General features: G+C 36.0%; 3 protein-coding genes across 10 annotated transcripts in view; 1 reads left to right on the plus strand and 2 right to left on the minus strand.

Moving 5' to 3' along the window:
* Positions 1 to 5,787, plus strand: part of LOC123773368 (transcription termination factor 2) — a 38,671-nt gene extending 32,884 nt beyond the window's left edge. Inside the window, exons 20-22 of the mRNA XM_069318154.1 lie at positions 819 to 1,031; positions 2,766 to 2,923; positions 4,313 to 5,787. Of these exons, the coding sequence (XP_069174255.1) occupies positions 819 to 1,031; positions 2,766 to 2,923; positions 4,313 to 4,463 (522 nt within the window). The 3' untranslated portion in view covers positions 4,464 to 5,787. The remainder of the gene's footprint in view (positions 1 to 818; positions 1,032 to 2,765; positions 2,924 to 4,312) is intronic.
* The window catches only part of RSG7 (Regulator of G-protein signaling 7), a 69,137-nt gene continuing 62,711 nt past the window's right edge, over positions 5,760 to 12,185 (minus strand). For 4 of the 8 annotated variants that reach the window (XR_006774789.2, XR_006774790.2, XR_011225852.1 and 1 more), the window contains exon 14: positions 8,983 to 11,380. Coding sequence is in view for 2 of the 8 variants with exons in the window: in XM_045767070.2 (XP_045623026.1) it covers positions 11,321 to 11,380 (60 nt within the window). In the remaining 6 variants the exon portion in view is untranslated. Of the gene's footprint in view, positions 11,381 to 12,185 lie in introns of all 8 variants that reach the window. The other 4 variants (XM_045767070.2, XM_069318155.1, XR_006774787.2 and 1 more) reach the window with 3 other exon arrangements.
* LOC138359227 (uncharacterized) lies at positions 6,877 to 7,569 on the minus strand. The gene has a single exon (XM_069318220.1). It carries the CDS (start codon positions 7,567 to 7,569, stop codon positions 6,877 to 6,879), a length of 693 nt encoding a protein of 230 aa, XP_069174321.1.

A 12,185-nucleotide genomic window follows, 5' to 3' on the forward strand; every position in this document is an offset into this window, starting at 1 on the left:
ATACAAATGTAAATACTGTATGGTTATAATACATTAATATGGATGTAATGGTTAACCTAGGTACATGAACATATAATACATTGTAGGCCTCTGTATACAATACATGATCACTGTTTTTGTCAGTTGTGTAACGAGTCATTTAACACAATAGATTAAAGTGAAACGGTGAACAAATAAACCATCTTACTTGAACATTGCTGCCTTTGCCCCTCCATGTTGAGTCAGGTCATTGTAGCACCACGAGGCCGTCCACCCACTGACACTCGCACACGGCTTCATCTTGATGTGCACAAAACTAAAAATGATTGATATTTATATTTTTCCCTCTTCCTTACTTTTTGTACGCAAATGTAGCATTTTATATGAGTGAACCAGGGAACAAGTTGTTGTTGTTTAATGGTGAATGTTTAAAATGTATGAATATGAAAACTCACTCTGGCCATTTTATATATAAAGTTCCATATAAAGTATATGGCATATAAAGCAGTTTGTTGTTGCTGTTGGAAGCTGTGTGTGTTTTTTAATCAGTTTTAAAATGGAAGAGAGTGAATGGATGGGTGTCATTTTGATTATTTTTTGGTGCTACTTGACTGTTTTCCTCGGGTTAATAAATCCCCACCACATGATAAAAGGGAAATAGTTATCGAATTGTTATTTACCATTACAGTATTTAACATGAACAGATTCTTTACTGATTAAAATTTCAGGTGGCAATTTTTTTTCCCACTTGAAATCATTTGCAGGGCTGATGTTATAATTTTATGAATGTGTATTATATAGCTGCAGATAATTATATATTATTTCTGTTCTTCAATCAGATTATGCAACTCATTGAGGAACTTGAGAAAATCCGTTCTCTGGAGACGGTGGAAAAGTCCGTCATAGTGTCCCAGTGGACATCAATGTTAGACATTGTACGTGATCATCTAGAGAATGTTGGTATCCAGTGCTGCACTATATCTGGGAAAGTTCTTGTTAAAAATCGTGGTGACATTGTTGAAGATTTCAACTGTAATCCAGAAGGGGCACAGGTATGTTATACATGTAATGAAAACCAGTAGTTAATATAGTGAAAACCCGTAGTTTATATAGTGAAAACCCGTAGTTTATATAGTGAAAACCTGTAGTTTATATAGTGAAAACCAGTAGTTTATATAGTGAAAACTGGTGGTTTATATAGTGAAAACCATGCAGTTTCTATGTGCTGCATTGTTGCCTCTCTCTACTTTCCATGTACAGTGTTGCATAATTACCTCTTGACTTTCCATGTATTTGATAAGACTATTTCCATCTTATTTTGTAACATAAGAATGCTGGATCAACCGGGTCATAGCAGATTTGTGGGCCTGCGGGCCACTCCAAACAATGGCTTTTTCCACCATGTTGGCTTGGGGGAGTAGAACAAACTCCCAGAACCCACCCCAAGTATACTCCAGGTGTAGTATGCTGTTATTACTTGTGTATATAGTGGTCCCTTACTCAGACTATTATAAATATAAAATAGTTTGAGTAAGGTGCTACTATATACATCATTAATAATAAAACATACTGCACCTGGGGTGTTAATTGATATTGTTCCTGTTCAGTTTACCACGGGAAAAATGTTTTGGTATACTGTACGTAGGCAGTGTAATGCGCTATAATGTATTTTAAATATACCGGGTACTTTAAAATAGGGAAATTATTAGAAACATTATACTTTACAAACAAGCAAATTAATCCGTTCTTAATATATGTAGGTAGAATGCAATTATACTCTGCTGTAGTGCTGCATGCAATACAAAACCTGCTGTAATACTGTAGTGTATAAGTCGCATTATGGTGCTGCGTGAAACTTTTACTGTACGTGTGCCCTCGTCTAAATGCTTATACTGTACTGTACTTTGATTTTTTTGTCCTTTTTTCTTCTGAACCATTACCACAGGATCTTTTCTCCTAGGCTTATTTACTTTATTCAGTCTATTTTGGCATTTCTTCCATGTTAACCTTTTGTTTTTCCTGCCTGATTACACACAATGTTAGGCAGGTTTTTAACTCATAATGAAGTAACCAAATATAAATGGATACAAATCAGAGTACCATTAGGGCTTTGAGTACCAAAGATTAAAAGTCCCACAAACAAGGTGGATAATGACTGGATAACCCAAATGTTTGTGTTAGTTGGGTTCTGATAACATGTAAATATATAACACAGTATTTTCTCAATCATTATTTTATGCTTGACCACCCTGCCTTTGGTCTTCCACAATTTATCCTATTCCCTACTTCTCTGGAGATTACTGTATTGTAGTCCTAAATCCTAATTAGTAGTTGAAGTTCCAATTCATTTACAGTTTTCTCATAAAACGGTTAAATAAATTAGATATCAAACAGGAGATTTCAATGGGGACAAGAAGCTGCCAACACTATTTTTTGCCTGCTGCTTAATTCTTGTATATCTTTACAGCTTTTGAGGTGTTGCAATAGTTACTACAGAAGCTGAGATTAAGTTCAGATTATGAGGTTGTGGGTGGGAATTTTATACATTGCGTACAACCTCTACAATTGCTACAAAATACCACTACCCCTTTGTGTTCATTAGCCACTTCATTGCCTCGGCCTGGCCTACACTCCTTACACTCCCAGAACTCTGCATACCTACCGTATTAATTACACCACCCTGTTCATACCCTAACATACATCATCGAGGTATCGAGGTCCACTGTGTGCCTTTGGTTGCCTTGTGCAATCAAAATGTATCCAGTTACTTAAAAATTTTGTTTCAGGTTATGCTGCTGTCTCTGGCTGCTGGGGGAGTTGGGCTAAATTTAGTTGGTGCCAACCACCTGTTTTTGTTAGATCTGCACTGGAACCCCCAACTGGAATCTCAAGCCTGTGACCGTATTTACAGAGTTGGTCAGAAGAAGTCCGTCATTATACATAGGTAAGTGACGTTAGTTAATGAGTTCATAAAAACTGAGAAGCTGGATGTTGGTCAGATGTATAGCTGAACAATTGGCTTGCTACCTTGGTATGTTCATTACAATATTAGACAATATTCACTATTCTTACATAGTCATAATAATATATGAGAGGGCAGCGTAGGGATATGATCACTATACAATCTACTGATAAGGAACAAATAAGATGGACCAGATCAGTCTCTAAAATGAGAGAAAATAGGACAAGAGGACATACGGGTGATTGTAAAAGTTAAAGAAATTAAAGAAAATATTTGTACTCTACGAATGATCAAGTGGAATGCATTGAAGTTATTGTGGAAGCCACCACCCTCCAAAATTTTGGGAGCAGATACAATAAAAACTTCAAAAGTCAAGAAACGAAAATGTACAAAGTACAAAATGACAGTGGGCAATAAAGTGCTAGAAATTACTTGCAGGGGGCAAATGGTACTCTTGTGGCAGACCCGTTGCAGATCGCTACCGAACTGGGTTCCCACTTTTCTTCTGTTAGCTCTGGTTTTCATCTTCCTCAATTTTTCCTTCTTCGTAAACCTGTCCTTGAGTCTCGTCCTTTAGATTTCTGCACTCGTCTTCGACTTCCTTATAACGATCCTTTCTCTCTGAACTTTGGTCTGCCCTGGCCCTCTGCGGTTCTACGGCGGCAGGCTCCAATGGCATTCATTATGAGATGCTTCGCTATCTACCTCCATGCACGTCTTGGTATTTACTGAGTCTGTATAATCTGGGAGTCGTCGTCAGTCCCTGAGGACTGGCTCGATGCCGTTGTCCTCTCTGTTCGCAAACCAGGGTCTCTGGGAACATCTCCTAAGGACTTTCGCCCTATTGCCCTCACGAGTTGTCTGCAAACTCTTTGAACGTATGGTTAACGTTCGTCTGATGTGGTTCTTAGAATGGTATGAGGTATGTATTTTGCATACTCTTATAACCAGTTGAAAAGGAGATAGAGCAACTCTTGACTCCGCAATACAGTTGTTCTCCCCCCCTCCCCCAGTTCCGAACCTGCGAGTTACATACCATGGACAGTATATATGAGCATTTTGGTAACATATTTAAAACAGGAACAACTTAAAAATCAAGAAACTGCTTGTTCTCAACCATTGCAGGCTTTTTAATTGTTCAGGTAATATAGCAATCATAATGATTATAGATTATTTGATATGACAGTACAAGTTACTGGGGATTCCTTTCTTAGTTGTTAGCAGTAGAATCCTCTCTAGATACCAAGTAACTGTACTGGGTAATAGTGTGAGAGTTTGGAATAAATGTTACCAACACTAAGTGTTGCAGTAAGGAAAAATACTGCAAGTTTACTGTGATATGACAGTGACAAATTTTGCTTTCTATTTCAGATTTATAATTGAAAACACCATTGAGGAAAAAATAATCCAGCTTCAACAAGAGAAGCTGCAACTTGCTGATGATATTTTGTCAGGTGCTAATCAATCGAAGCAAAATATCTTGTCGTTGAATGACATGAAGAAATTGTTCAATTTAGCTTAAACAATTTTTGTAAAGTTATTAAAATAAAAAAAAAATTGGTATAAAAGTGTAGGCGAGAGGTGGTGGTGGGAGCGTGTAGAGCGGGACTCTACACGCTCCCACCACCTGAAGAACAAAGCAGCTTGGGCCGAGACATATGTCATCTTTCTGCTCTGTTCACTATTGAGTTAACATATATTGTATATTTCAAGTGCCTTCAAATATCTTTATCAACATTTTATAAAATTATCTGCTTTTTTTATATTTTACAGAATGGTTTTAGTAAATAGTTGAACTGTACATACATATTAAAATGCATATTATCTATCATTTTCTGTGATACAGTGTGCTCTCAATCATTAGGTACAATAAAGTTTTATACAGTTTTAATATACAGTACTGTACCTGTATTTTATATTTCATGTCTTCATATATTTTTATTTTGTGACAGACTTGTTTATTTTAAATTTAATAAAATTTAATTAGATAAGGTTCTTTTTATCAGTGGTTTTGGTTAATAACTGGACTGTTCATAATAAAATCTAAAACACTATTGTTTCTTTGATACTGTGCTGTATCATTAGGTACACAAATGTTGTCATATAGTATGCTGTCATAAAGTTCATTGGCATCCTTATTCAACATACAAAATTGATGAAATTTTACAAGGGCGCATAGCTATTGTATGTGCCACATAAATTTGGATGAGCTTTTTAATACAATAAAAAAGTTCTTATACGGAACATTGTGTAATCGTGGCATCAAGTGGAAATATTCTTCGCCCATCGCATTCCTAGGATCAAATTTCGTACTCAGATTTGTCATCATTCATAATGCAATCGGCATCCGCTGGAGAGATAGTTAGCTATTCTGAATAACTGGGACTGGAAAAAAGTCTTCGGCTAGGCATGCGCCTTGTAAAATATCCTCATTTTCAGGATGAGAAATTTTGCTTTACCAGTCCTGTGTGCTTCAATAAAATCCTTGGCAAATCTGACTTCTGACATTACTCACAATTTTTTATTCTCATACAGCATTGTGAACATTAAAAACTTTTTAATATTCTGTGAAACAAGTGGTTCTATGCAGCCATCTGGACTTGGCATCTTTTTTTAATACTGTTCATGCATCATGGTTTTAATATTTGATCCCACACATCTATCCATGGTACAGTACTTTGTACAGTACAACGAGAATTTTGTCTTAACATATGAAATAATCAAGTCTAGTGCACACACTGATTTTCTTGTATATACAAAACCAGTTATTTTTTTGTTAGGCTACAAGAAACCAGAATCAAACTGTTAATGAAATATCTGGAAAAATAAAAATTTTAGTACAACAACTTTGTCATTTATAAATTAACCTTATTATTTCTTTATTCAATATACAATAAACAAAGCATATTATGAGGCAAGTATCTAAGATAAAACAATGGTAATATTTCCTAAAATCATATTGCATCTCTCAAACTGCACTAGATGTTGCATTCCTAAATCTAGCAATATATAACATTAGAATCCTTTCATTTCTTTCCTTGCAAACTTAGCCTAAATGACTATTATGAACAAGAGAAGATTTGGCAACGGTGACTGGTCGATTGGGCACTGTGGGGGGACAATGGAATCATTACAGTCTATTGAGAATTGGTGTTTTTGAAGCAGTCTTATCATTTGAGAACCGGAATCCTAGTCCCTTCACAGTTCATAAGCAAACATGGAAAAATGAGCTTTTATTGAAAAATTGAGTATCAAGTGCCATTATGATTTATAAGTACATAATATCATTTAAAATTTCCTTAGCACATGTTAAGGAAAAAAAATTAACTCATTTAACCATGATATTTCAAGAATCTATGTCTTTAATCAATATCTATCTACACAAGAGCAACAAATGGTTTACAAATATTTCTATATTCCTGCCATCTGCATTTCTTACCAGATACACTGCACTCATATTGCAAGCGTTCTCTGGCAACATGAATAGATTAAACTCGTCATACAGCTTAAATTCTCTTGCTGACTGTTCATTAGTTTTGATCACTGATACTTTATTATTTTCCCTGAGTGATCAATGTAGTATTACTGAATGTCTAACGAAAGTTTTCATCTTCTATTTATTTCACACTTTAAACTTTGTCCTCATCAACTCACAAATGAGATAATACAATTCAAATGTTATTTTTTCTGTAATACAGTATACTGTACTGTAGTTTTCACAATACTTAATGCAATAGAACCTTGGCAATACATTTAACTGTTATAAATTAGTAAAATATTTGAGATATTTTGAAGTTAAGGATAATAATGTTATTTCAAAAGAAAATACAGGTACAGTATTGCTATTTACAGTTACAGGTATGGGTTGAAAAGTAATCAAATGAAATTACTGTAGTTTAACAAAGTCTGGCAAAACTGGAAACCAAATGGCTGGTTTAAATGTCAGTGGTATGGAAGTTGTACCACAATTGCTGTGCCAGCTGCTGCACTGCAATGATCACCCAGGCTGCCAGCTGCTGCACTGTGATGATCACCAAGTCTGCCAGCTGCTGCACTGCAATGATCACCCAGGCTGCCAGCTGCTGCACTGTGATGATCACCAAGTCTGCCAGCTGCTGCACTGCAATGATCACCCAGGCTGCCAGCTGCTGCACTGCAATGATCACCCAGGCTGCCAGCTGCTGCACTGTGATGATCACCACATCTGCCAGCTGCTGCACTGCAATGATCACCACATCTGCCAGCTGCTGCACTGCAATGATCACCCAGGCTGCCAGCTGCTGCACTGTGATGATCACCAAGTCTGCCAGCTGCTGCACTGCAATGATCACCCAGGCTGCCAGCTGCTGCACTGCAATGATCACCCAGGCTGCCAGCTGCTGCACTGTGATGATCACCACATCTGCCAGCTGCTGCACTGCAATGATCACCACATCTGCCAGCTGCTGCACTGCAATGATCACCAAGTCTGCCAGCTGCTGCACTGTGATGATCACCACATCTGCCAGCTGCTGCACTGTGATGATCACCACATCTGCCAGCTGGTGCACTGTGATGATCAAGTCTGTTGCATCACGATGATCACAAAGTTTGCCAACTGTTCTGAGAGGGTCTTTGTCGGTCGGCATCGTTAAAATTCTATACTGTACTGTATTTACAGATTTTTTTTATAGTTATCCAAGAATCGACCACCACTAGTCAATGTTGCGAGGTTTGTTAATTACTGTATATTTCTCAGCTTCCACATAACCAATTTTACCGCCGTGTTCTTTGACAAAGTAAGTTATGAATTTTAGTAAAGAAGCATTTTTATTTTTACTATATTAATTTCCACTGGCTGTCTTTACAAATACTTATTGTAATTTAAAATTCTTTTATGTAATTAAAAAAATTACCTCCAGTTATAATTTTAATTTATATAATTGCAAAGAATTATGAGTATGAGAGGAAGTGATTGTGATACTTAGGGTGTCTAGCACTGAAGCATTTATAAATGCAAAATTCTTAGCAGTATGCAACTTTTTTACATATACGCTGCAAAATGTAAGAAAGCAAATCAAATGTTTTAAACATTAATCCGACTGCATCAGTTAGATCCATTTATTGCTGGACAATTTTCAGGATCAACTGAATGAATTGACTCAAGTGTGGTTTTGTGCTAGCATTTTGCCTTTCCTGATACAAAACTCATAGACAATAAAACTTCATTTATGTAATTTTCCTCCACATTATGTAGTATGAGACCACTAGCTGCTGTTGTCATCTGGCAGGAATGTTGCCCATATTGACCTGTCCTCATCTTTCCTCTGCAGGAAAATAAACCATGTCCTCGCCTCGCAAACAAGGAACCCAGATTCAATCCCCATGCAGGACAAATGGTTGGACACATTTCTTTCCTTCTGATGCCTCTGTTTACCTAGCAGTAAATAGGTATCTAGAAGTTACACCAGTGGGTCTTTTTGGTGGCCTTAACATCAACTGTCACCAGTGGATGACGTTAAGGGGAACACACATGCCCAGTGGGTAGTGAGCTGTTGTGGGTTACATCCTGGAGTAGTTGACCTAGAGGGACTTCAACAAGACTAAGTATACCATATACTTATTGTACTTAATCATATCTAGTAAGCTCCTGATGTGTTAAAGGGACAGAAGCAAAGATTTTTGCTAGAGTGCTTCAGAGGCTTCTTGTATTATACCTAATGGTAAATTTTATTAGTAAAGAACTGCAGCAATAACCTAAACTGTTTTCATGAACAGTTTCTGATTGGATACAGTTTAACAATTTTTACAAATGATCATTAATTCCTTAAGGAAATGGGGCAAGTTTAGATTCATTATTCTAGAGTTTACAATCCTCTCACAAATTAATGACATCAGTAACCTTGGAATATGTGTTAGTGTACACGAGTCACTGTTAAATATTGACATGGACCGAGGATCAGATCAGTAGACATTGTTGCATGCTCTTTCACACAATTTCAAGCAATTTCCTTGGCTTGGATCATGTACCTGTGCTGTACATTATTTAAATGTGTTTCAAGTAAGTTTGGGTTAATATTTAATGATAAAACATATGGTATATAACATTATGTACAATTAATGTAAAGATAGTATGTACTTTTTAGGTTCTACTGTACTGTATACTGCAGAATTGCAATTTACAATATTTTTTGGCATGATAAAATAAAGTGAGTGACCTAAATGATGGCAACAACATGGGGAAGCGTTAACGAGTCATGTAATGGAACAGCTTTGTTAAGCGATGACTCGTGGTGATGGCAGAAATATTTGTAAAGCATTGAACACTGCCAGAGCTGTAAGGCAGACTATATGTAAGCACTGAGCAACCAGGATAATCAAATAAAAATATAAAAATAGAGATCCCTGAAACTGGAATTCTGGGATTAATGTAATAAAACAAATCTGGTAGTGATGTAATGTAACCTGTGAAATCCTGATATAGCCTCCCTTACAGCTGCAATATTAAAAGTCTATAATAAAATTGGTCCGCTCAAAGAAAATTAAATAAGAAGGTTGTCATGACTGGCAAAGAGATCCTTAGAATGATCTCTGGAGGAAACAGTCCACTTTCCTTTTCATTAAAACTAGAAAGCGACAGCCTGAGTGTCCAAATATTATGATAGGTTGCTAGATTGTTCTCCCAACAACTTTGGGTCAACTAACATTCTTTATACAAATGTTAACATTAAGTATGCAATAGATCTAATTACAAGTTAGTCTCACATCTGCTTGTGATGTAAAATTGTCTTTTCAGTGTAATACTAGTCAACAGGATTATAAATTACTTTTGGATAAAATCACTTTCAAACATTTCATTAAAATAAAATAGATTATACAAAGACCAGCCCTTGTCATTCAAGTGTTTGTCAGTTTATATCTCCAGAATTATCCATAATTTATGTGCTTAATGTCTAATTAATTCATATGATCATTAGCTCTGGTTTAAAAAAGAAGCGATATGCACATACGGTAAGTAAATGCAATATGGTAGCACCTTTTCGTTCAATGGACTATTGTGACGGTTTGATTGTTCACTCATAACCTTGCCCTGTGTCGTCCACAATTTACAGATAGTTATGATTTTGTTCGGCACTCGCTAACCCCCAAGTACTCGGTTCTTACAGCACTTAAAAACATGATTTTTCAACATTATTACCGGTATTAACATGCGAAAATAGTTTTATATTTATGGATAAAAGCAATACAGATTGAAGGTTTCCTTTGGCTTGGTAAATTTCTAAATGTTGAAAATGTAACTATTATCTTGTGCTTTCTCATAATAACCTGATTTAGCCTTGCCATGATTTATATTTTATTTGCAAATACACAACCTTCATGCTAATGTGAAGTAGCATGAACTCTCTCTAACAATATGCTGAACTTTTAGATAAATATTCAGAATTTAAGTAATTTTCCTCATATCTTGTGCACTTTGAATTTATAAAGATTTGTCTTATTTATATCAGGAGAAAAGATATTATTATTTCCACTGTATATTGAAGTGTTTTATATATCATGAATTAATCAAGTTTTTGGAAGTGCTGTAAGAACTTTTAGAAATCACACTTTGAAGGAAGCTTGCATTTCCACAGTGTCATTCCTTGGCTGGATTTTTTGCTGATAAAAAGAAATAAAAAATATGATAACCAGACTCGGTGAGGTTACATTTTTTTCAGCAGACTTGATGTGGACTTGGTTCTATTGAATTCCTCATGGAAATAATATTGACAAACTCACTGTAGCTTTGATGTAAACTTCATTCAATGACAATCACCCACACTCTTTTTTTTTTTTTTTAAACAAAATGCAAATCTATAACAGTGATAACCATCCAGCTTCAATGTACACGTAATGTAAATGAGTGACAAGAATGGTTATCCACTCTCACTCATTACTTGATACCGAAGTATCTTGATGTTAATCCATATACTGGATATTTGGCATAAACTTTCAACAACAATGAGAGTCCTCTCTCATGGAACACCTGGGAAACAATTTGTAGCCGGCAAATTAGCCATACATTCACTGTAGACTTGGCATGGAATTGTGATAGTGAAAGGTACCAACTCTCACAAGAAACTAGTGTGCAACAGTGACGGACGACCACTCTCACTGAAGATTTGGTATGGACTTGAGACAGTGACTGACATCAAGTGTCACTGGAGAGGTGATTGGACTTTACAGTGATTTCCACTTCCTCTGGAGATGCGGACTTGCGATAATGATGGATGTCCACCCATGTTTGATGTGGAGATCAGAAAGTGGTGAACACCCATGTGCACTGTACTCCCAGTGCACACCTGTGATACAGATGACCACCAACTTCTACTGGAAGCTTGAAGTGGACTTGTGATCTAGCTAACTGTTTGCTCCAATGTTGAGTGTAGACAGCTTGGGTATCATAAATGACTTCCCAGTCTGAAATGCCCAAGATATATGAGTATTATGCCATTTATTATTTATTCATAGCATTCCTAATTTCATAAGCTGTATACAAATAAAATTGTCGTGTTTATAAATATCACAGGTTTGGATATTTCATAAATAATGCAAAAAATATCCCAATAGTACTAATCATGTACTATTACAGTATATGGAATTTAGAATAGCATCACACATTCAAATTTATAGTTAAATTTATTCATTCTTTGACAGTTTTCTTAAAATCATGAAAATAATAGTGTACTATAAGCCTACAGTATTTCTTAGTTGCAACTTCAAAACCATCTAAATCTACAACAATAAGCTTTTATTGTTAATATGAATTTGTTCAAATTAAACAGCAATTTATTATGCTATAGCTGAAGATAAAGTATATCTATAATTATAATTGATGCTGCCCTTTGATAATACACCCAAATATTAAATGAAGTGTTTACTAACATACCAGGCTAAGTGCCACTGTGGCCAAAATTTAGGTAACTGTACCAATGTATTCCTCCAATTATTTTGTTGGGTCATAATACTTTACCAAGAATATAAATACTCATAGGGCTGAAAATCTCATTAAATCTTGACATGCATCCTGGTCCCCAGAAGCTTAAACAGGCCAAACTCAACGACTTATATGCCATCTTGCCATGTACACCTACCGAGTACGCGCAATACTTCCACCAGCTTGTCCAATGCCAAGCTGCACATGTTCGAATACAAGAAGATCAGAGAGAAGTCAACAATGACCTGCTGGATTATGACCAATGACTGTCTCCTATATGTAAGTGTT

The sequence above is a fragment of the Procambarus clarkii genome, chromosome 89, assembly GCF_040958095.1.
Source record: "Procambarus clarkii isolate CNS0578487 chromosome 89, FALCON_Pclarkii_2.0, whole genome shotgun sequence".
Taxonomy (NCBI): domain Eukaryota; kingdom Metazoa; phylum Arthropoda; class Malacostraca; order Decapoda; family Cambaridae; genus Procambarus; species Procambarus clarkii.

What these genes read in the sequence shown, in the direction of transcription:
- LOC138359227 (XM_069318220.1), bottom strand. Translation starts at nt 7,569, where the DNA reads ATGCCGACCGACAAAGACCCTCTCAGAACAGTTGGCAAACTTTGTGAT.